This window comes from Rhineura floridana, chromosome 1, assembly GCF_030035675.1.
Source record: "Rhineura floridana isolate rRhiFlo1 chromosome 1, rRhiFlo1.hap2, whole genome shotgun sequence".
Lineage (NCBI taxonomy): Eukaryota > Metazoa > Chordata > Lepidosauria > Squamata > Rhineuridae > Rhineura > Rhineura floridana.
Window position 1 is genome coordinate 261867399 of NC_084480.1, and position 16772 is coordinate 261884170.

The window sequence follows — 16772 nt, forward strand, 5'->3', positions numbered from 1 at the left end:
TGTTTTCCTGAGCTCTTTGGCTGAAGCCATACAGTCCGTTATACTAATGTAAACAAGAACATTTTGTTTGTAATTTGTTCATTCTATTATAGTTTCACTGGGTCTCCAATTAGGAACTTAAGGTTCATTTAGTACATTTACATCTGGTTCTGATTTAAGATTTTCTTTTTAACAATCCCAGAACAGGGCAGAAAAATTACCTACGCTGCCTTTTAACCCAGACTTCTGGCTGAAAACCAAAGAAGGCTCCACCTATTGAAAGTCATTTAACTCTTAATTACCATGTATGCTTTGCAAGTGCAAAGAAAAATGATCAACAGAAGTTTATCAACAAAGAAATCAATGTAAAAGGGCATGCCAAACTGTGGGGAAGAGGAACAGAGGGCAGCAATCCAAACAAAAAACACAAATAACTAAACAATTTGGTGGCAGAGCTTAATATCTATGCTATGAATATTTGAGGACACAGTTTAAAAGAAGTATAGGGATAAGGTGGGGGCAAAATGACCTATGGCAGTCTATCTTGCTCAAAAAAGTAAATGGAAGATGCTGACCCTACAAAAATTGCAAGGAGTATTTATTGTATTTTCTTTAAAACATTTTTAGCCTGCTTTTCTGTGCAAACATCTGTCCAAAGCAGCTTAGAAACAAATCAAAAGATTTATATGGTGCGGGAAAGATAGTATGAGTGCAGCAGTCCAATAAATAGCTTGGGCCAAACCATTTAGGGCTTTCAAGGTCAAAACCAGCACTTTGAACTGGCCCAGAAATGAACTACTAAGCAATGCAGCTGATATAATAAAGGTGTACAGTTCTGCACCAGCTAGTTTTTGGAACCATCTTCAAAGACAGCCCCAAGAAGAGCACATTGCAGTAGTCAAGCCTGGACATGAGAATATGGATCACTGTGATAAGATCACAAGTAATTCTTGCGCAATTGAAAACCCATCTGAGGGACCTGCAGTACTCCATTTTTCAGCCCTAGACTGGCCCAGTAACCATAGTGCTGATCAGCCTTGAAGAATTCTGATGTTTATATGATATAAGGTTTGTCCCAGGTCCTACATCCAAAGGACCACTCACATCTAAGTCCTTACAGATTGTCTCTGTGCCTTCAGTGTAACCACCAAAGGAACACAGTTTACTGGGAAGGTTTTTGTGGCTTCTTGAAGTTAATTGATTCTATAATTTTAATGCAGGCCTTAGGGAAAGGAGGAGGATGGGAATGGGTTAAGGAAGCCACAATTTCTTTTGTTACTGAGCGTTAGTCTGAACACAACATGTACTTTAGACGTCTGAAGCAAGCAGCTACTCCCATGATACTGAAATATATTCACATCTTATAGAAGAATTCCTGTACTGAAATGGACAAGTAATCCTTTCAACCCAGCATGTTACTTCAAGCAATAGACATTGCTGTATACATTACAGCATGGAAGTGGGGAAATCCTTATTTGATACATCTGGCCAAGCAATTCATTGCCCCAGTGTTTGGCCCACTAGCCAATTTAGTTTTACTTGTAAGTCACACATAAATAATTGTTGTTATATGCCTCCAAGTCGATTACGACTTATGGCGACCCTATGACTTTTGGATATATTCATAGGGTTTTCATGATAAGAGGTGTTCAAAGGTGGTTTACCACTGCCTTCCTCTAAGCCTACAGCACCCAGTATTCCCAGATGGTCTCCCATCCAAGTACTAACCAGGCCTGACCCTGCTTAGCTTCCGAGATCAGATGAGATCGGGCGTGTTCAGGGTAGTATGGCCATAGGCCACATAAATAATAAGGATGGCTAAACAGAATAACCTTTCTTGGCAGTTCCCCAAAGCCAGACCTTGGCTTGTTGAAACTAATGCCAAGGTGGTCACTGGCTTGAATTCGGCATGAAGGTTTAAGACTTACATGACAATAGGTAGGAACCTTTCAGATTGCTGTACTTTCCTATGTGTTCTTTAATGGAATACACATTGGATTCTGTTTTACAAAGAGAAGCTGCCAAAGTCAAGTGATTAACACAGTTTTTCTTTAATAATTTCCATGCTCCCATATGCTAGTCAAATAAACACAGCTGGAAAATGAGAAACCCCTGGATGTTTCTGTCAATTAGTGTAACATGTCTGGCAAATACTTGAAAGAAAAGAATTGCCTACAACAATTGCTGTGTAAATTCCAAGAACAAGGGACAAATTTGTTGATCTCTGCTGACTGCTTGTTTATTGTGAACTCACTAGAAGGGGACAGGAGCTGTTTTTGGATGGGGGGGGAGAGGGAGGAGTACATTCTTAGGAGTTCTTGGGCTCTCACCAGCATGATCTCAGCTTTTTCTCCCTAGCAGAACTTGCAGCAAGATGGGAGATAGCAATGGCCTGAGGATAGGGAGGTATATTTTCGGAGTGGGAATGCATACTTTCTGTGCATGTTAGGAGAGACATAGAGGACATTCTCTTCTTGCATTAGGAAGTTATGGAGAACCTGTCACTCTCTGGATGTTGCTGAATTTCAACTCCCATCATCCCTAAGCACTGGCCATGCTGGCCTTTGCTGATAGAAGTTGGAGTCCAACAACATTTATTTATTCATATTAATTTACAGCCTGCACTTCACCAGGAGCTCTCAAGTCACGTTACATACAGTTTAAAACAAGTAAGCCACACAGAAACACTAAAGAATACATTATGCTGCATCACAGAACATAACAAAACCAGCAGCAACTCTGCAGAGGGAGTGATACTATGAACTTATCCTCCATCCCCAAAGGCCTGGACTAAAAGGTTTACCTTTGTCTGTCAATGAAACGCTTACAATGATGGCACCACATACACCTCAGAGGGGAGGGCATTTCATAAACTAAGGGTCACCACAGAGAGGGCCCTGTCACACACCATCACCCCATGAACTTCACAGGTTGATGGAACTACCATCGATGCCTCAGTGGAAGGTTACAGATTCCCCCATCCCTACATCGTTGCCATTTTGTATGCATGCAGTGTCAACACTTGCCACCCCACACATAGTGGCTGTGACCAGAAGGTGAATAGTGGCCCTGTGACTTTTCCACACTTTGTTGTTCTGTTTTATTAAGTATCACAGTTGAGTTTAAATACACACAAAACTGAATTTTCAGTTTCAAATGTGATTCTGTCTGCCAACCCAGTTTTCACACTACCTCCTCACTGTCATACTCAAGCATTTGCATCTGGTAAAAAAAAACTATACACTGTGTAAGTAAAATGGTGTTTTAATCATATATTGCTGAAGTAAGCTTACATCAATTACAGAAGCTAAGAACATATTAAAATCAGATTGTATATAATTTCAGAATGAGAGAGGCAATAATGGAAATGCAAAGAGGAAAAAGAGAAGCAAAAACCTGTGTATGTGTGGGATTGTTATTTTAACATGAATACAAAAAGGAACACTCAGAACTTCTTTACATTCCATCTGATTGTCTCTTACAATCACTGTGGGGTTTTCTTCAAATGAGTGGTGAAGTAAGACTATAAATGAGATCCGTGAAATCAAAAGATAAAGAATACAAGATTTCCTAGACTCCTAATATCTAATTTTTTAAAAAATATAGAAACAGTATATTCCATAAACAAAAGAAAAATACATTTTCCACAGAAGGGCCACATTACAAAGGTAGCTGCTAATTCTTTAAAGCCTAAGACATGGCTTAGGCCCTTTTAGACATCTTTTTATTATGCAACAATTTCACAGTTGTTGCAAAGACTCCCAATGTCTTTTCTTAAAGGTTTCTTTTGTGATGAGGAAACCACACTTTCCTACCATTTAAACAGCGACACGTTGTCATTTGGAAAATGCAATTTTCTCAAATAACAATTCCAAATGCTATCTAGAGGGGACTGCCGGAGAATCAAGGCTGCTTATTACTACTCTTCTACTGACAAGGTCACAATGTATGAATGTGTTAAAAATGGAAGACCATTTTGAACATCAATGTAGTACAGAGCCAGAGGAATACTAGATATTACTGGAAAGTCCATTCTTTGATGGACCACTGGTACTGACTAGAAGGGAAACTAGACTATTCTATTAAAGAACGATGTGCAAGGCCAGTTAAAGGCACTCCTCTGGTGTGATCTTATGCAAATTTTCAAACCAGCAAGGAGAGGATAGGCCAGAAGAGGTAAAGCCTTTAAAAAAATTGATCAAAATCAACATCTAAGGTGGAGTGCAAACTGGGATTGGCATGAAAACGACAATTGTTTGTTCATATTTATGCCAAAACTTTCCTAGTATTCTTGTTGTTATGTGCCTTCAAGCCGACTACGACTTATGGTGACCCTATAAATCAGCAATCTCCAACAGCATCTGCTATGAACCACCCTCTTCACATCTTGTAAGTTCAGGTCTGTGGCTTCATAAGAACATAAAAACATAAGAAGAGCCTGCTGGATCAGGCCAGTGGCCCATCTAGTCCAGCATCCTGTTCTCACAGTGGCCAACCAGGTGCCTGGGGGAAGCCCGCAAGCAGGACCCGAGTGCAAGAACACTCTCCCCTCCTGAGGCTTCCGGCAACTGGTTTTCAGAAGCATGCTGCCTCTGACTAGGGTGGCAGAGCACAGCCATCATGGCTAGTAGCCATTGATAGCCCTGTCCTCCATGAATTTGTCTAATCTTCTTTTAAAGCCATCCAAGCTGGTGGCCATTACTGCATCTTGTGGGAGCAAATTCCATAGTTTAACTATGCGCTGAGTAAAGAAGTACTTCCTTTTGTCTGTCCTGAATCTTCCAACATTCAGCTTCTTTGAATGTCCACGAGTTCTAGCATTATAAGAGAGGGAGAAGAACTTTTCTCTATCCACTTCCTCAATGCCATGCATAATTTTATACACTTCTATCATGTCTCCTCTGACCCGCCTTTTCTCTAAACTAAAAAGCCCCAAATGCTGCAACCTTTTCTCGTAAGGGAGTCGCTCCATCCCCTTGATCATTCTGGTTGCCCTCTTCTGAACCTTTTCCAACTCTATAATATCCTTTTTGAGATGAGGCGACCAGAACTGTACACAGTATTCCAAATGCGGCCGCACCATAGATTTATACAACGGCATTATGATATCGGCTGTTTTATTTTCAATACCTTTCCTAATTATCCCTAGCATGGAATTTGCCTTTTTCACAGCTGCCGCACACTGGGTCGACATTTTCATCGTGCTGTCCACTACAACCCCGAGGTCTCTCTCCTGGTCGGTCACCGCCAGTTCAGACCCCATGAGCGTATATGTGAAATTCAGATTTTTTGCTCCAATATGCATAATTTTACACTTATTTATATTGAATTGCATTTGCCATTTTCCTGCCCATTCACTCAGTTTGGAGAGGTCTTTTTGGAGCTCTTCGCAATCCTTCTTTGTTTTAACAACCCTGAACAATTTAGTGTCGTCAGCAAACTTGGCCACTTCACTGCTCACTCCTAATTCTAGGTCATTAATGAACAAGTTGAAAAGTACAGGTCCCAATACCGATCCTTGAGGGACTCCACTTTCTACAGCCCTCCATTGGGAGAACTGTCCGTTTATTCCTACTCTCTGCTTTCTGCTTCTTAACCAATTCCTTATCCACAAGAGGACCTCTCCTCTTATTCCATGACTGCTAAGCTTCCTCAGAAGCCTTTGGTGAGGTACCTTGTCAAACACTTTTTGAAAGTCTTACACTATGTCCACTGGATCACCTCTATCTATATGCTTGTTGACACTCTGAAAGAATTCTAATAGGTTACTGAAACAGGACTTTCCCTTGCAGAAGCCATGCTGGCTCTGCTTCAGCAAGGCTTGTTCTTCTATGTGTTTAGTTAATCTAGCTTTAATAATACTTTCTACCAGTTTTCCAGGGACAGAAGTTAAGCTAACTGGCCTGTAATTTCCGGGATCCCCTCTGGATCCCTTTTTGAAGATTGGCGTTACATTTGCCACTTTCCAGTCCTCAGGCACGGAGGAGGACCCGAGGGACAAGTTACATATTTTAGTTAGCAGATCAGCAATTTCACCTTTGAGTTCTTTGAGAACTCTCGGGTGGATGCCATCTGGGCCCGGTGATTTGTCAGTTTTTATATTGTCCATTAAGCCTAGAACTTCCTCTCTTGTTACCACTATTTGTCTCAGTTCCTCAGAATCCCTTCCTGCAAATGTTAGTTCAGGTTCAGGGATCTGCCCTATATCTCCCACAGTGAAGACAGATGCAAAGAATTCATTTAGCTTCTCTGCAATCTCCTTATCGTTCTTTAGTATTCCTTTGACTCCCTTATCATCCAAGGGTCCAATTGTCTCCCTAGATGGTCTCCTGCTTTGAATGTATTTATAGAATTTTTTGTTGTTGGTTTTTATGTTCTTAGCAATATGTTCCTCAAATTCTTTTTTAGCATCCCTTATTGTCTTCTTGCATTTCTTTTGCCAGAGTTTGTGTTCTTTTTTATTTTCTTCATTCGGACAAGACTTCCATTTTCTGAAGGAAGACTTTTTGCCTCTAAGAGCTTCCTTGACTTTGCTCGTTAACCATGCTGGCATCTTCTTGGCCCTGGCGGTACCTTTTCTGATCTGCGGTATGCACTCCAGTTGAGCTTCTAATATAGTGTTTTTAAACAACTTCCAAGCATCTTCAAGTGATGTGACCCTCTGGATGTGACCCCCTTCCTTTATGCAATCCATCCATCTCTTGTTTGGCCTTCCTCTTTTTCTACTCCCTTCTGTTTTTCCCAGCATTATTGTTTTTTCTAGTGAATCATGTCTTCTCATTATGTTTCCAAAGTATGATAACCTCAGTTTCATCATTTTAGCTTCTAATGGTAGTTCTGGTTTAATTTGTTCTACCACTCAATTATTTGTCTTTTTCACAGTCCATGGTATGGCAAAGCTCTCCTCCAACACCATTATAGCTGCCCTCCCCAGTCCTACCCTTCTTCTGATTTCTTGACTGTTGTCTCCATTTTGGTTAATGACTGTGCCAAGGTATTGATAATCCTTGACAAGTTCAATGTCCTCATTGTCAACTTTAAAGTTGCATAAATGTTCTGTTGTCATTACTTTAGCCTTTTTGACGTTCAGCTGTAGTCCTGCTTTTGTGCTTTTCTCTTTAACTTTCATCAGCATTCGTTTCAGATCATTACTAGTTTCTGCTAGTAGTATGGTATCATCTGCACATCTTAAATTATTGATATTTCCTCCTCCAATTTTCATACCTCCATCTTGATCCAATCCCACTTTCCATATGTTCTGCGTATAGATTAAATAAATAGGGTGGTAAAATACACCCCTGTCTCACACCCTTTCCAATGGGGAACCAATCGGTTTCTCCATATTCTGTCCTTACAGTAGCCTCTTGTGCAGAGTAGCGCATCAGGACAATCACATGCTGTGGCACCCCCATTTCTTTTTAAGCATTCCATAGTTTTTCATGATCTACACAGTCAAAGGCTTTGCTGTAGTCTATAAAGCACAGGGTGATTTTCTTCTGAAATTCCTTGGTCTGTTCCATTATCCAACATATGTCCACGATATGATTTCTGGTGCCTCTTCCCTTTCTAAATCCAGCTTGGACGTCTGGAATTTCTTGCTCCATATATGGTAAGAGCCTTTGTTGTAGAATCTTGAGCATTACTTTACTTGGATGGGATATTAAGGCAATAATTCGATTATTACTGCATTCCCTGGGTTCCACTTTTTTTGGAATTGGGATGTATATGGAATGCTTCCAGTCTGTGGGCCATTGTTTAGTTTTCCATATTTCTTGACAGATTTTTGTCAAAATTTGGACAGATTCAATCTCAGTAGCTTGTAGCAACTCTATTGGTATGCCATCTGTTCCTGGTGATTTGTTTCTTCCAAGTATTTTAAGGGCAGCTTTCACCTCACATTCTAAAATTTCTGGTTCTTCATCATACGGTTCCTCCATGAATGAATCTGTCATTCTGCCATCTCTTTTATAGAGTTCTTCAGTGTATTGCTTCCATCTTCCTCTTATTTCATCTCGGTCATTCAGTGTGTTTCCCTGTTGATTATTCAACATCCCTACTGTTGGTTTAAATTTCCCTTTCATTTCTCTAATTTTTTTGGAATAGGGCTCTTGTTCTTCCCTTTTTGTTGTCCTATTCTATTTCTATGCAATAACTATTGTAATAGTTCTCTTTGTCCCTATGTACTAGTCGCTGTATTGTTGCATTTAGGGTTCTGACTGTTTTTCTGTCTCCTTTTACTTTTGCTTTCCTTCTCTCTTTAACCATTTTAAGAGTTTCTTCAGTCATCCATTGAGGTCCTTCTCTTTTTAATGAGAGGTATTGTCTTTTTGCATTCTTCCCTGATAATGCCTCTGACTTTAATCTATAGTTCTTCTGGTTCTCTGTCAACTAAGTTTAAAGCCTCAAACTTGTTCCTTATTTGATCTTTATATTCTTCTGGGATGTCATTTAAATTGTATTTTGGCATTTAAGAGTGCTTTGTTCTTCTTTAGCTTTACTCTGATTTTCGATACAACCAGTTCATGATATGTACCGCAATCTGCTCCTGGTCTTGTTTTTGCAGAAAGTATGGAACTTCTCCATCTTCTGCTACCAATTACATAATCAATTTGATTCCTATATCGACCATCTGGTGATGTCCACATGTACAGTCGTCTTTTCCGTTGCTCAAAAAATGTGTTCACAAGAAACAAGTTATTGGCTTCACAGAATTCAATAAGTCTTTCTCCTGCTTCATTTCTGTCTCCTAAGCCCCATTTCCCCACAATTCCTAGTTCTTCTCTGTTCCCTACTTTTGCATTCCAGTCCCCCATGATTATCAGCACATCTTGTTTTGGTGTGTGATCGATTTCTTCCTGTACTTCTGTGTAAAATCTCTCTAATTCCTCTACTTCCGTGTTTGCTGTTCCCTGTTTAATCTCATTGATATCACTCGCTCAGACCTTGCATTGAAGCTCCTAATTGCTTTTGCTATATCACTTCTCAGTATTAAAGCAACCCCATTTCTTCTTAATTTCTCATTTCCTGCATAAAATATTTTGTAGTTGCCTGACTGAAAATGTCCCATTCCTGTCCATTTTAATTCACTCACACCAAGTATTGTAATGTTGACACATTCCATTTCTTGCTTGACAATTTCTAACCTTCCTTGGTTCATGCTTCTCACATTCTATGTTCCTACTGTGTGCATTGTACAACTCCGGACTCTCCTTTCGCATCTGTGTGCATCAGCCTCTGGCCTTCCTTTTGGCTTTGACCCAGCTGCATCATTTTAGTCACAGCACTACTCGTACTTGTCCGTTGTTCTTCCCCAGTAGCTTGGTGAGTGCCTTCTGACCTGGGGGTCTCATCTTCCAGCACTATCTCATGTTGCATTTTGGATACTCTGTTCATAGGGTTTTCGTGGTAAGAGATATTCAGAGGTGGTTTACCATTGCCTTCCTTTGACTTTGGATGCAGCTTAGTCTGGTGTCTCAGCTTTGACCATGCCTTGGGTTCCCCTGCTAGGAGTCTAGCCTCTTGGTCTAGACTCCTGACGGCATTGCTCTCAGCTTCTTCAACACTCTCAAACCCCCTCACCATGTTAAGGTGTGCATCCTAGAGGGGGTTTCCTAGTATACCACCACATAATACTTGATTTTGGGCCCAGGGCTTGTGGAATCATAACTATGGTATGAAGTAATAGGCAAGGACACTAAATTTAATGCCACATTCCCAGGTATTATATAGCAAGTTTCATTCCTGTGACCCATGTTCTGATGTGGCACATTGATAGGCTTTGTAGTAAAATAATGTTTCTAAAAATAGTACCCAGTAACCCCATTTCCAATGCAAAGTTAAATCAATTTCAAATATGTACATATGTATCATTGTACCTGTTTTTGTTCTTCTCCCAAGCCATCCCACATGGAAGCTACAATTTTAGAAACTTCGCCGAAAGTAGCATTTGGGTTTTGGCCCTTGATGGCAGCTTGAGTGTCTCGGAAAAATAATGCATAGGCAGAAACAGGTTTCTGTGGTTCATTAGGGTCCTTCTTCTTCTTCTTCTTGGGAGTTTTGGGTTTCTTCCCCATATCAGAGGCAGGTCTTTTTTCTCCCCCATTGACCTGCAAAGAAACCAAAGACTATATTACAAAACAAAATAAACCATCATAATTGTACAGCAAACTAAATTCTCATTCTCAGTCCACATGCATTTGAGATTTCACAACATAAAATCATATTTTAATTACAGTGCTTTTCATAATCCAAATTCTTGGCATCTTCCATGATTTCATCTATAAAATGCATTTTAGATATTTTAGGTTATATAATCTTACTTTCCTAATTTTATTATACATTTACAGTTTGCTTTCATGCCATTGCTGCATCTAAGTTATGGCTTAGCTTTTCATCTTTTCAAGTCTTACTGCTAATTGTATGATATCATTGCAAAGTATTTCATAACACCATATGCACTGGTCTGTAGCTCAATCACTGGGGCAATCCAAGTGCACTAAATGGAAAGTATTTTTTATGTTTTATGGATATTTCCTTCCTCTCCCTTCAGTACTGGCAGCAATTGTATGCATACTTTAAAAAAAACTCTTTTGAAATCAGTGTGTATTACTCCTGACTTACTGTGGATAGGATTGGACTATTCCTGGGATGTTATTATTATTATAAATTTAAATCTCGCCCTTCCTCCCAGTAGCAGCCCAGGGTGGCAAAAAAACCCACTAATAACTCTCTAAATCAGCCTTTCCCAACTAGTGGGCCACCAGATGTTGTTGGACCACAATTCCCATCTTTCCTGACCATTGGCAATGCTGGCTGAGGCTGATGGGAGTTGTGGCCGGACAACATCTGGAGGCACACTGGTCGGGAAAGGCTGCTCTAAATCATAAAACAGACTTTAAAATATATTAAAACAAAACATCTTTAAAAACATATTGTTTAAAAAAGGTTTAAAAACATCTTAACAAGCAATTCCAACACAGATGCAAACTGGAATAAGGTCTCTACTTTAATGCGTTTTACCAACTTCGGTTGGTAGCCCAGCTACGTCCCTATCTGAGTAAGGAGGATCTTACATCAGTGGTTCATGCTCTGGTAACCTCACGTTTGGACTACTGCAACGCGCTCTACGTAGGGCTACCTCTGAAGACGGTTCGGAAGCTACAGCTAGTGCAAAATACGGCGGCCAGACTGCTAACTAAGCGGTCTGAGCATATAACACCTGTTCTGGCTCGCCTGCACTGGCTTCCAATATGCTACTGGGCCAGATTCAAAGTGTTGGTATTAACCTATAAAGCCTTATACGGCGCGGGACCACGATACCTGCAGGAACGCCTCTCCCGTTATGAACCGGCTTGTACAGTACGGTCTACTACGAAGGCCCTCCTCCGGGTCCCGATCCATAGGGAGGCCCGGAGGGTAGTAACAAGATCTAGGGCCTTCTCAGTGGTGGCCCCCGAATTGTGGAATAGTCTCCCCGAGGAGGTATGCCTGGCGCCGACACTATTATCTTTTCAGCGCCAGGTTAAAACCTTTCTCTTCTCTGAGGCATTTTAATCTAAGTTATTTATGTAAATGTTGTAATTGGTATTTTAGATGATGTACTTTTATATTTGTTATATTGATCTTGTAATTTTATTATTGTATATGTTTCTATGTTTGCCGCCCAGAGAGCTGTTTGCTAGTCAGGCGGGATATAAGCTGAATAAAATAAATAAAATTAAATTAAAAGGTTTGTTGAAAGAGGAAGGTCTTCAGTATGTGCCGAAAAGATAACAGAGATGGCACCTGTCTAATTTTTTAAGGGGAGGGAATTCCAATGGATAGCTGCCACTACACTAAAGACCTGCTTCCTATGTTGTGCGGAATGGACCTCCTGATAAGATGGTATCTGCAGGAGGCCCTTACCTGCAGAGCACAGTGATCAACTGGGTATATAAGTGGTAAGGCAATCTTTCAGGTATCCAGGTCCCAAGCTGTATAGGGCTTTGTACACCAAAACCAGAACCTTGAACTTAGCATGGTATCTAATGGGCAGCCAGTGCAATTCTTTCAGCAGTGGGGTGACATGTTGGTGATACACTGCCCCAGTGAACAGTTGCGCTGCCACACTGTGCACCAGCTGCAGCTTCCAGATCAACCTCTAGGGTAGCCCCACACAGAGTGCATTACAATAATCCAGCTTGGAGGTTACCAGGGCATGGAAACTGTGGTCAGGCTATCCTGGTCACTTTGCCTTTCCAAGGTAAAATTTATTTTGTGGTTTTTCCTAGAGGTTAGTTTTTGGACAAAAGAACAGAAAACAGGTTTATTAAAACTCCCTGGTATTTGTGCCATGGTAAGATAACTACAAATATGTTTCTTCCAACAATTAAGCAAGATGCACATTGTTATCCATGCTCTAGTTCAGGGCTTGCCAATGTGGTATCCTCCAGATATTTTTGACTACAACTCCTATCAGCCCCAGTCATCATGGCCAATGGCCAGGGATCCTTGAACTTGTAGTCCAAAACTTCTGGAGGGCAATGTGCTGGCTAACTTGGCTCTAGAAGATTCCACCCACATTGGAGCTCAGAGGGAGGCCCCAGGGCAGACATAAAGATGGTGCTGCTGACAGACAAGCAAAATCTTTCATATAATTCTTTTTCAGATCTTTAAAGAGCAAAGGTAGTTGGTTGGCCAATAAAAATCCAAGGTAGGGCAATACGTTTATTAGGGCCAACTGAAAAGTTGTAAAATAGTGATCAAGCTTTTGAGTTTTCATGAACTAGTCATCATACTGGGATGATAAGCAAAGCAAGGGGTAGTGGAGGGGAGGGATAGAAGAAAAAAGTGGGCTTAGTGTTATAAGTATCAAGTCTGCATTGGTCTCACTCTTTAGAAGGTTGTGACTGTAGCCAGCGTTATATGTAACTGTGAGACAAAAAGCTTAGGCTAATACACTATACCATGTATAAAGTGTGTGCTGGTGCACATAGTTCCATTGTTTCCACTGCACTCCTCCCCTGGCATGAGCAAGTAAACAAACCAGGAAGGCAGCATTACATCTGAAGCCAGGACTGTAGTGTGTTGCTCTCTAACAAGCTACTATTCATAAGCTGTCAGCAAATCTGATTTAAGTCTGGCTGGCAATCATGGCTTGTTAGTCAGAAACAAGCCATGATCTTGGGTTTGGATTAAGCAATCCCCTCCCTGGTCGTTTACCTCTTTGTGCCAGAGGAAGGAATGAAATGGGAGTGATCAAGCTAGCACACAGCTTGTGCACAATATGGTTTATTAAACCAAGCTTCTTTGTTTACAATTACATGTAAATGTGGACACAGAGTGGAAGAAACCTCAGAAAAAAAGAGCAAAGCTCATTAAAATTAAATTCTGTGGTTTAAATCTTCTATCTTAGGGCACAAATTGATTACTTACCGGTACTTCATAGCTGTTTCTGGTCTATCACCGCACTAAAATGGAAAATGTGCTAACCTAGTAATCTCCCTGATGTGGAAGCTTTCCATCTGCTGGAAGATTTTGACTTGGGCAAGTACCCAAAACATGGAGTTTCCCATCCAACTCTACTCTCAAGCGGCACAGTCCTCAGGATTGAACTACATGCATAAGAAGAGCCCTGCTGTATCAGGCCAAAGTCCCATCTAGCCCAGCATCCTGTTCTCATTGTAGCCAAAGAGATGACTGTGGGAAGTTGCACAAGCAGGACATGAGCACAACAGCACTGTCTGCACTTCTGCTCCTCAGCAATTGATATTCAGAGGTATACTGCCACTGACAGTCATACCTAGTTGCCATCGCCTGCCTTATCCTCCGTGAATTTGTCTCATCCTCTTTTACAGCCATCCAAGTTAGTGACCAATACTACATCTTGTGGGGAGTAAATTCAATTGTTTAAGTACCTCCTGTGTGAAGAAGTACTCTATTTTGTCTGTCCTAAATCCTCCAACATTCAGCTTCGTTGGGTTATCTCAGGTTCTAGTATTATGAGAGAGGAAGAAAAACTACTCTGCATCCACTTTCTTCACACCATGCATAATTTTATATATCTCTTATCATGTCCCGTTACATGCAACTAAAAAGCTACAAGAATTTCCTGAGAAGAGAGATTCATTGTTAAGAGAGATTCATTTTTTGTATGTACTTTTTGTTTAAAATGTATTTATTTCATTTCGTTACTTAAAATGTGGACTTTTATTATTGCTAGTAGTAGTACTAGCATTGTTTGGTTTTGAAAGAAGGATTTGTATTCTATTTCTTATATTGATTCTTGCATTAATTCCTTTTCATTGGGATTTGTAAACTGCTTGGAGGTTTCTGTTGAAATACGAAGCGGTATATAAATTAAGCAAATGAACAAATGAACAAATCACTCTGGAAATTGTTGCTCTGTGAGGGGAATAGAGAACATAAGAACATAAGAAGAGCCTGCTGGATCAGGCCAGTGGCCCATCTAGTCCAGCATCCTGTTCTCACAGTGGCCAACCAGGTGCCTGGGGGAAGCCCGCAAGCAGGACCCGAGTGCAAGAACACTCTCCCCTCCTGAGGCTTCCGGCAACTGGTTTTCAGAAGCATGCTGCCTCTGACTAGGGTGGCAGAGCACAGCCATCATGGCTAGTAGCCATTGATAGCCCTGTCCTCCATGAATTTGTCTAATCTTCTTTTAAAGCCATCCAAGCTGGTGGCCATTACTGCATCTTGTGGGAGCAAATTCCATAGTTTAACTATGCGCTGAGTAAAGAAGTACTTCCTTTTGTCTGTCCTGAATCTTCCAACATTCAGAGGTCTCCTAACGGCTCTCAGCACTAGTGGAGACTGGTTGCTCTGATGTCAGTGGGGCAGGAAATCTGCTCCGGGTTTTAGTTTGAAGTTTCAAGAAGTCAAGGTGCTGAGAACCTTTGACAGCTCTTTGAAAGTTGGGACCAAAGCCTGGAACAGAGTCACTGCCCACTGACATTGGAGCCACAGGCTCAGTTTGCAGGATTCTTTGGAGGAAGCCATGACTGGCTGGGGCTGATGCGAGTTGTAGTTCAAAAAAAGTAACTTTTCCAAGCTCTGGTTACCTGAAGGTCTCCAAGTGACTTACAGTTCTTGACAACTATCTTCCCACATTTTGGGAAACCCTTACATTGTTATTTGTTAAGTATCTATTTCTTCTTGGTTAAGCACTAGAATATTCAGCTCTTGGGACTTTCCCCCTGGTGGACCAGCCCTGCTCACACAGAAAAGGATATTGTGGAAATGCCCAGGATGATGGCAGTATAAATATAGCACTAACGGGAAATGTCCAGTTTTTAAAAAAAAAAAACGATTCTGGATAAGGCCTTACATATTTGGGCTACAATGATTGTACTCAAAGAGTGCTTATCAATGGTTCCTTCTCAAACTGGGCAGAAGTAACAAGTGGGGTACCACAGGGCTCGGTCCTGGGCCTAGTGCTCTTCAATATTTTTATTAACGACTTGGATGAGGAGCATGCCTAACAAATTTGCAGATGATACAAAATTGGGGGGCATAGCTAATACCATGGAAGACAGAAACAAAATTCAAAGGGACCTTGACAGGCTGGAGCATTGGGCTGAAAACAACAGAATGAAATTCAACAGGAATAAATGCAAAGTTCTACACTTAGGAAAAAGAAACCAAATGCACAGTTATAAGATGGGGGATACTTGGCTCAGCAGTACGACATGTGAGAAGGATCTTGGAATTGTCATTGATCACAAGCTAAATATGAGCCAACAGTGTCATGTGGCTGCAAAAAAGGCAAATGCTGTATTAGGCTGCATTAACAGAAGTATAGTTTCCAAATCGCGTGAAGTACTAGTTCCCCTCTATTCAGCACTGGTTAGGCCTCATCTTGAATACTGCGTCCAGTTCTGGACTCCGCACTTCAAGAAGGATGCAGACAAACTGGAACGGGTTCAGAGGAGGGCAACAAAAATGATCAGGGGACTGGAAACAAAGTCCTATGAAGAGAGACTGAAAGAACTGGGCATGTTTAGCCTGGAGAAGAGAAGACTGAGGGGAGATATGATAGCACTCTTCAAGTACATGAAAGGATGTCACACAGAGGAGGGCCAGGATCTCTTCTCGATCGTCCCAGAGTGCACGACATGGAAAAATGGATTCAAGTTGCAGAAAGCCAGATTTCGACTGGACATCAGGAAAAATGTCCTAACTGTTAGAGCCATATGACAATGGAACCAATTACCTAGAGAGGTAGTGGGCTCTCCAACATTGGAGGCATTTAAGAGGCAGCTGGACAGCCATCTGTTGGGAATGCTTTGATATGGATTCCTGCATTGAGCAGGGGGTTGGACTTGATGGCCTTATAGGCCCCTTCTAACTCTACTATTCTATGATTCTATGATGATAACCCTTTAGCCTTGTGAGTAACTTTTAACATTCACAAAAGGTTAAGTAGGGAAACTGTTATCTGGTAAACTGAACATCTCTGAAGGAGCCTAAATGATGCATTGGCTCTGAGTTGTTCCTCCACCATGCTACAGAGTGATCATTCCTCAGGGAAATTTTGTTCATTTTTTTTTACAATGCAGAAATTAAAAAGTATTCCACAACTAATAACCTTGAAAATAATGGGGATGATGTTCTACCTTATGCTTACAACCATCTAGCAGTTACACAGACTTTTCTGTTAACCACCAAAACAGAGACAGATGGGAAATAATTAAAAAAAATCCTCATACTTATTCTGCTAAGCATAGACTTGTGCTTCAAAATCCCTAGAGGTGTAGTTAGCTCATGGTAATCCACCTCCTGTCAAGCCTTATTGCTTA

The 16772-nt window shown here is 41.0% G+C and overlaps 1 protein-coding gene and 1 non-coding gene across 19 annotated transcripts in view; both read right to left on the bottom strand.

Annotated features, from left to right (window-relative positions):
• Positions 1-16772, bottom strand: part of TOX (thymocyte selection associated high mobility group box) — a 348499-nt gene that overhangs the window by 44724 nt on the left and 287003 nt on the right. For all 18 annotated transcript variants that reach the window (XR_009759373.1, XM_061599530.1, XM_061599521.1 and 15 more), the window contains one exon: positions 9855-10085. Coding sequence is in view for 17 of the 18 variants with exons in the window: in XM_061599530.1 (XP_061455514.1) it covers positions 9855-10085 (231 nt within the window). In the remaining variant the exon portion in view is untranslated. The remainder of the gene's footprint in view (positions 1-9854; positions 10086-16772) is intronic.
• On the bottom strand, positions 1659-1777 carry LOC133375811 (5S ribosomal RNA). The gene has a single exon (XR_009760323.1). It is a non-coding gene; the product is annotated as a 5S ribosomal RNA (ribosomal RNA).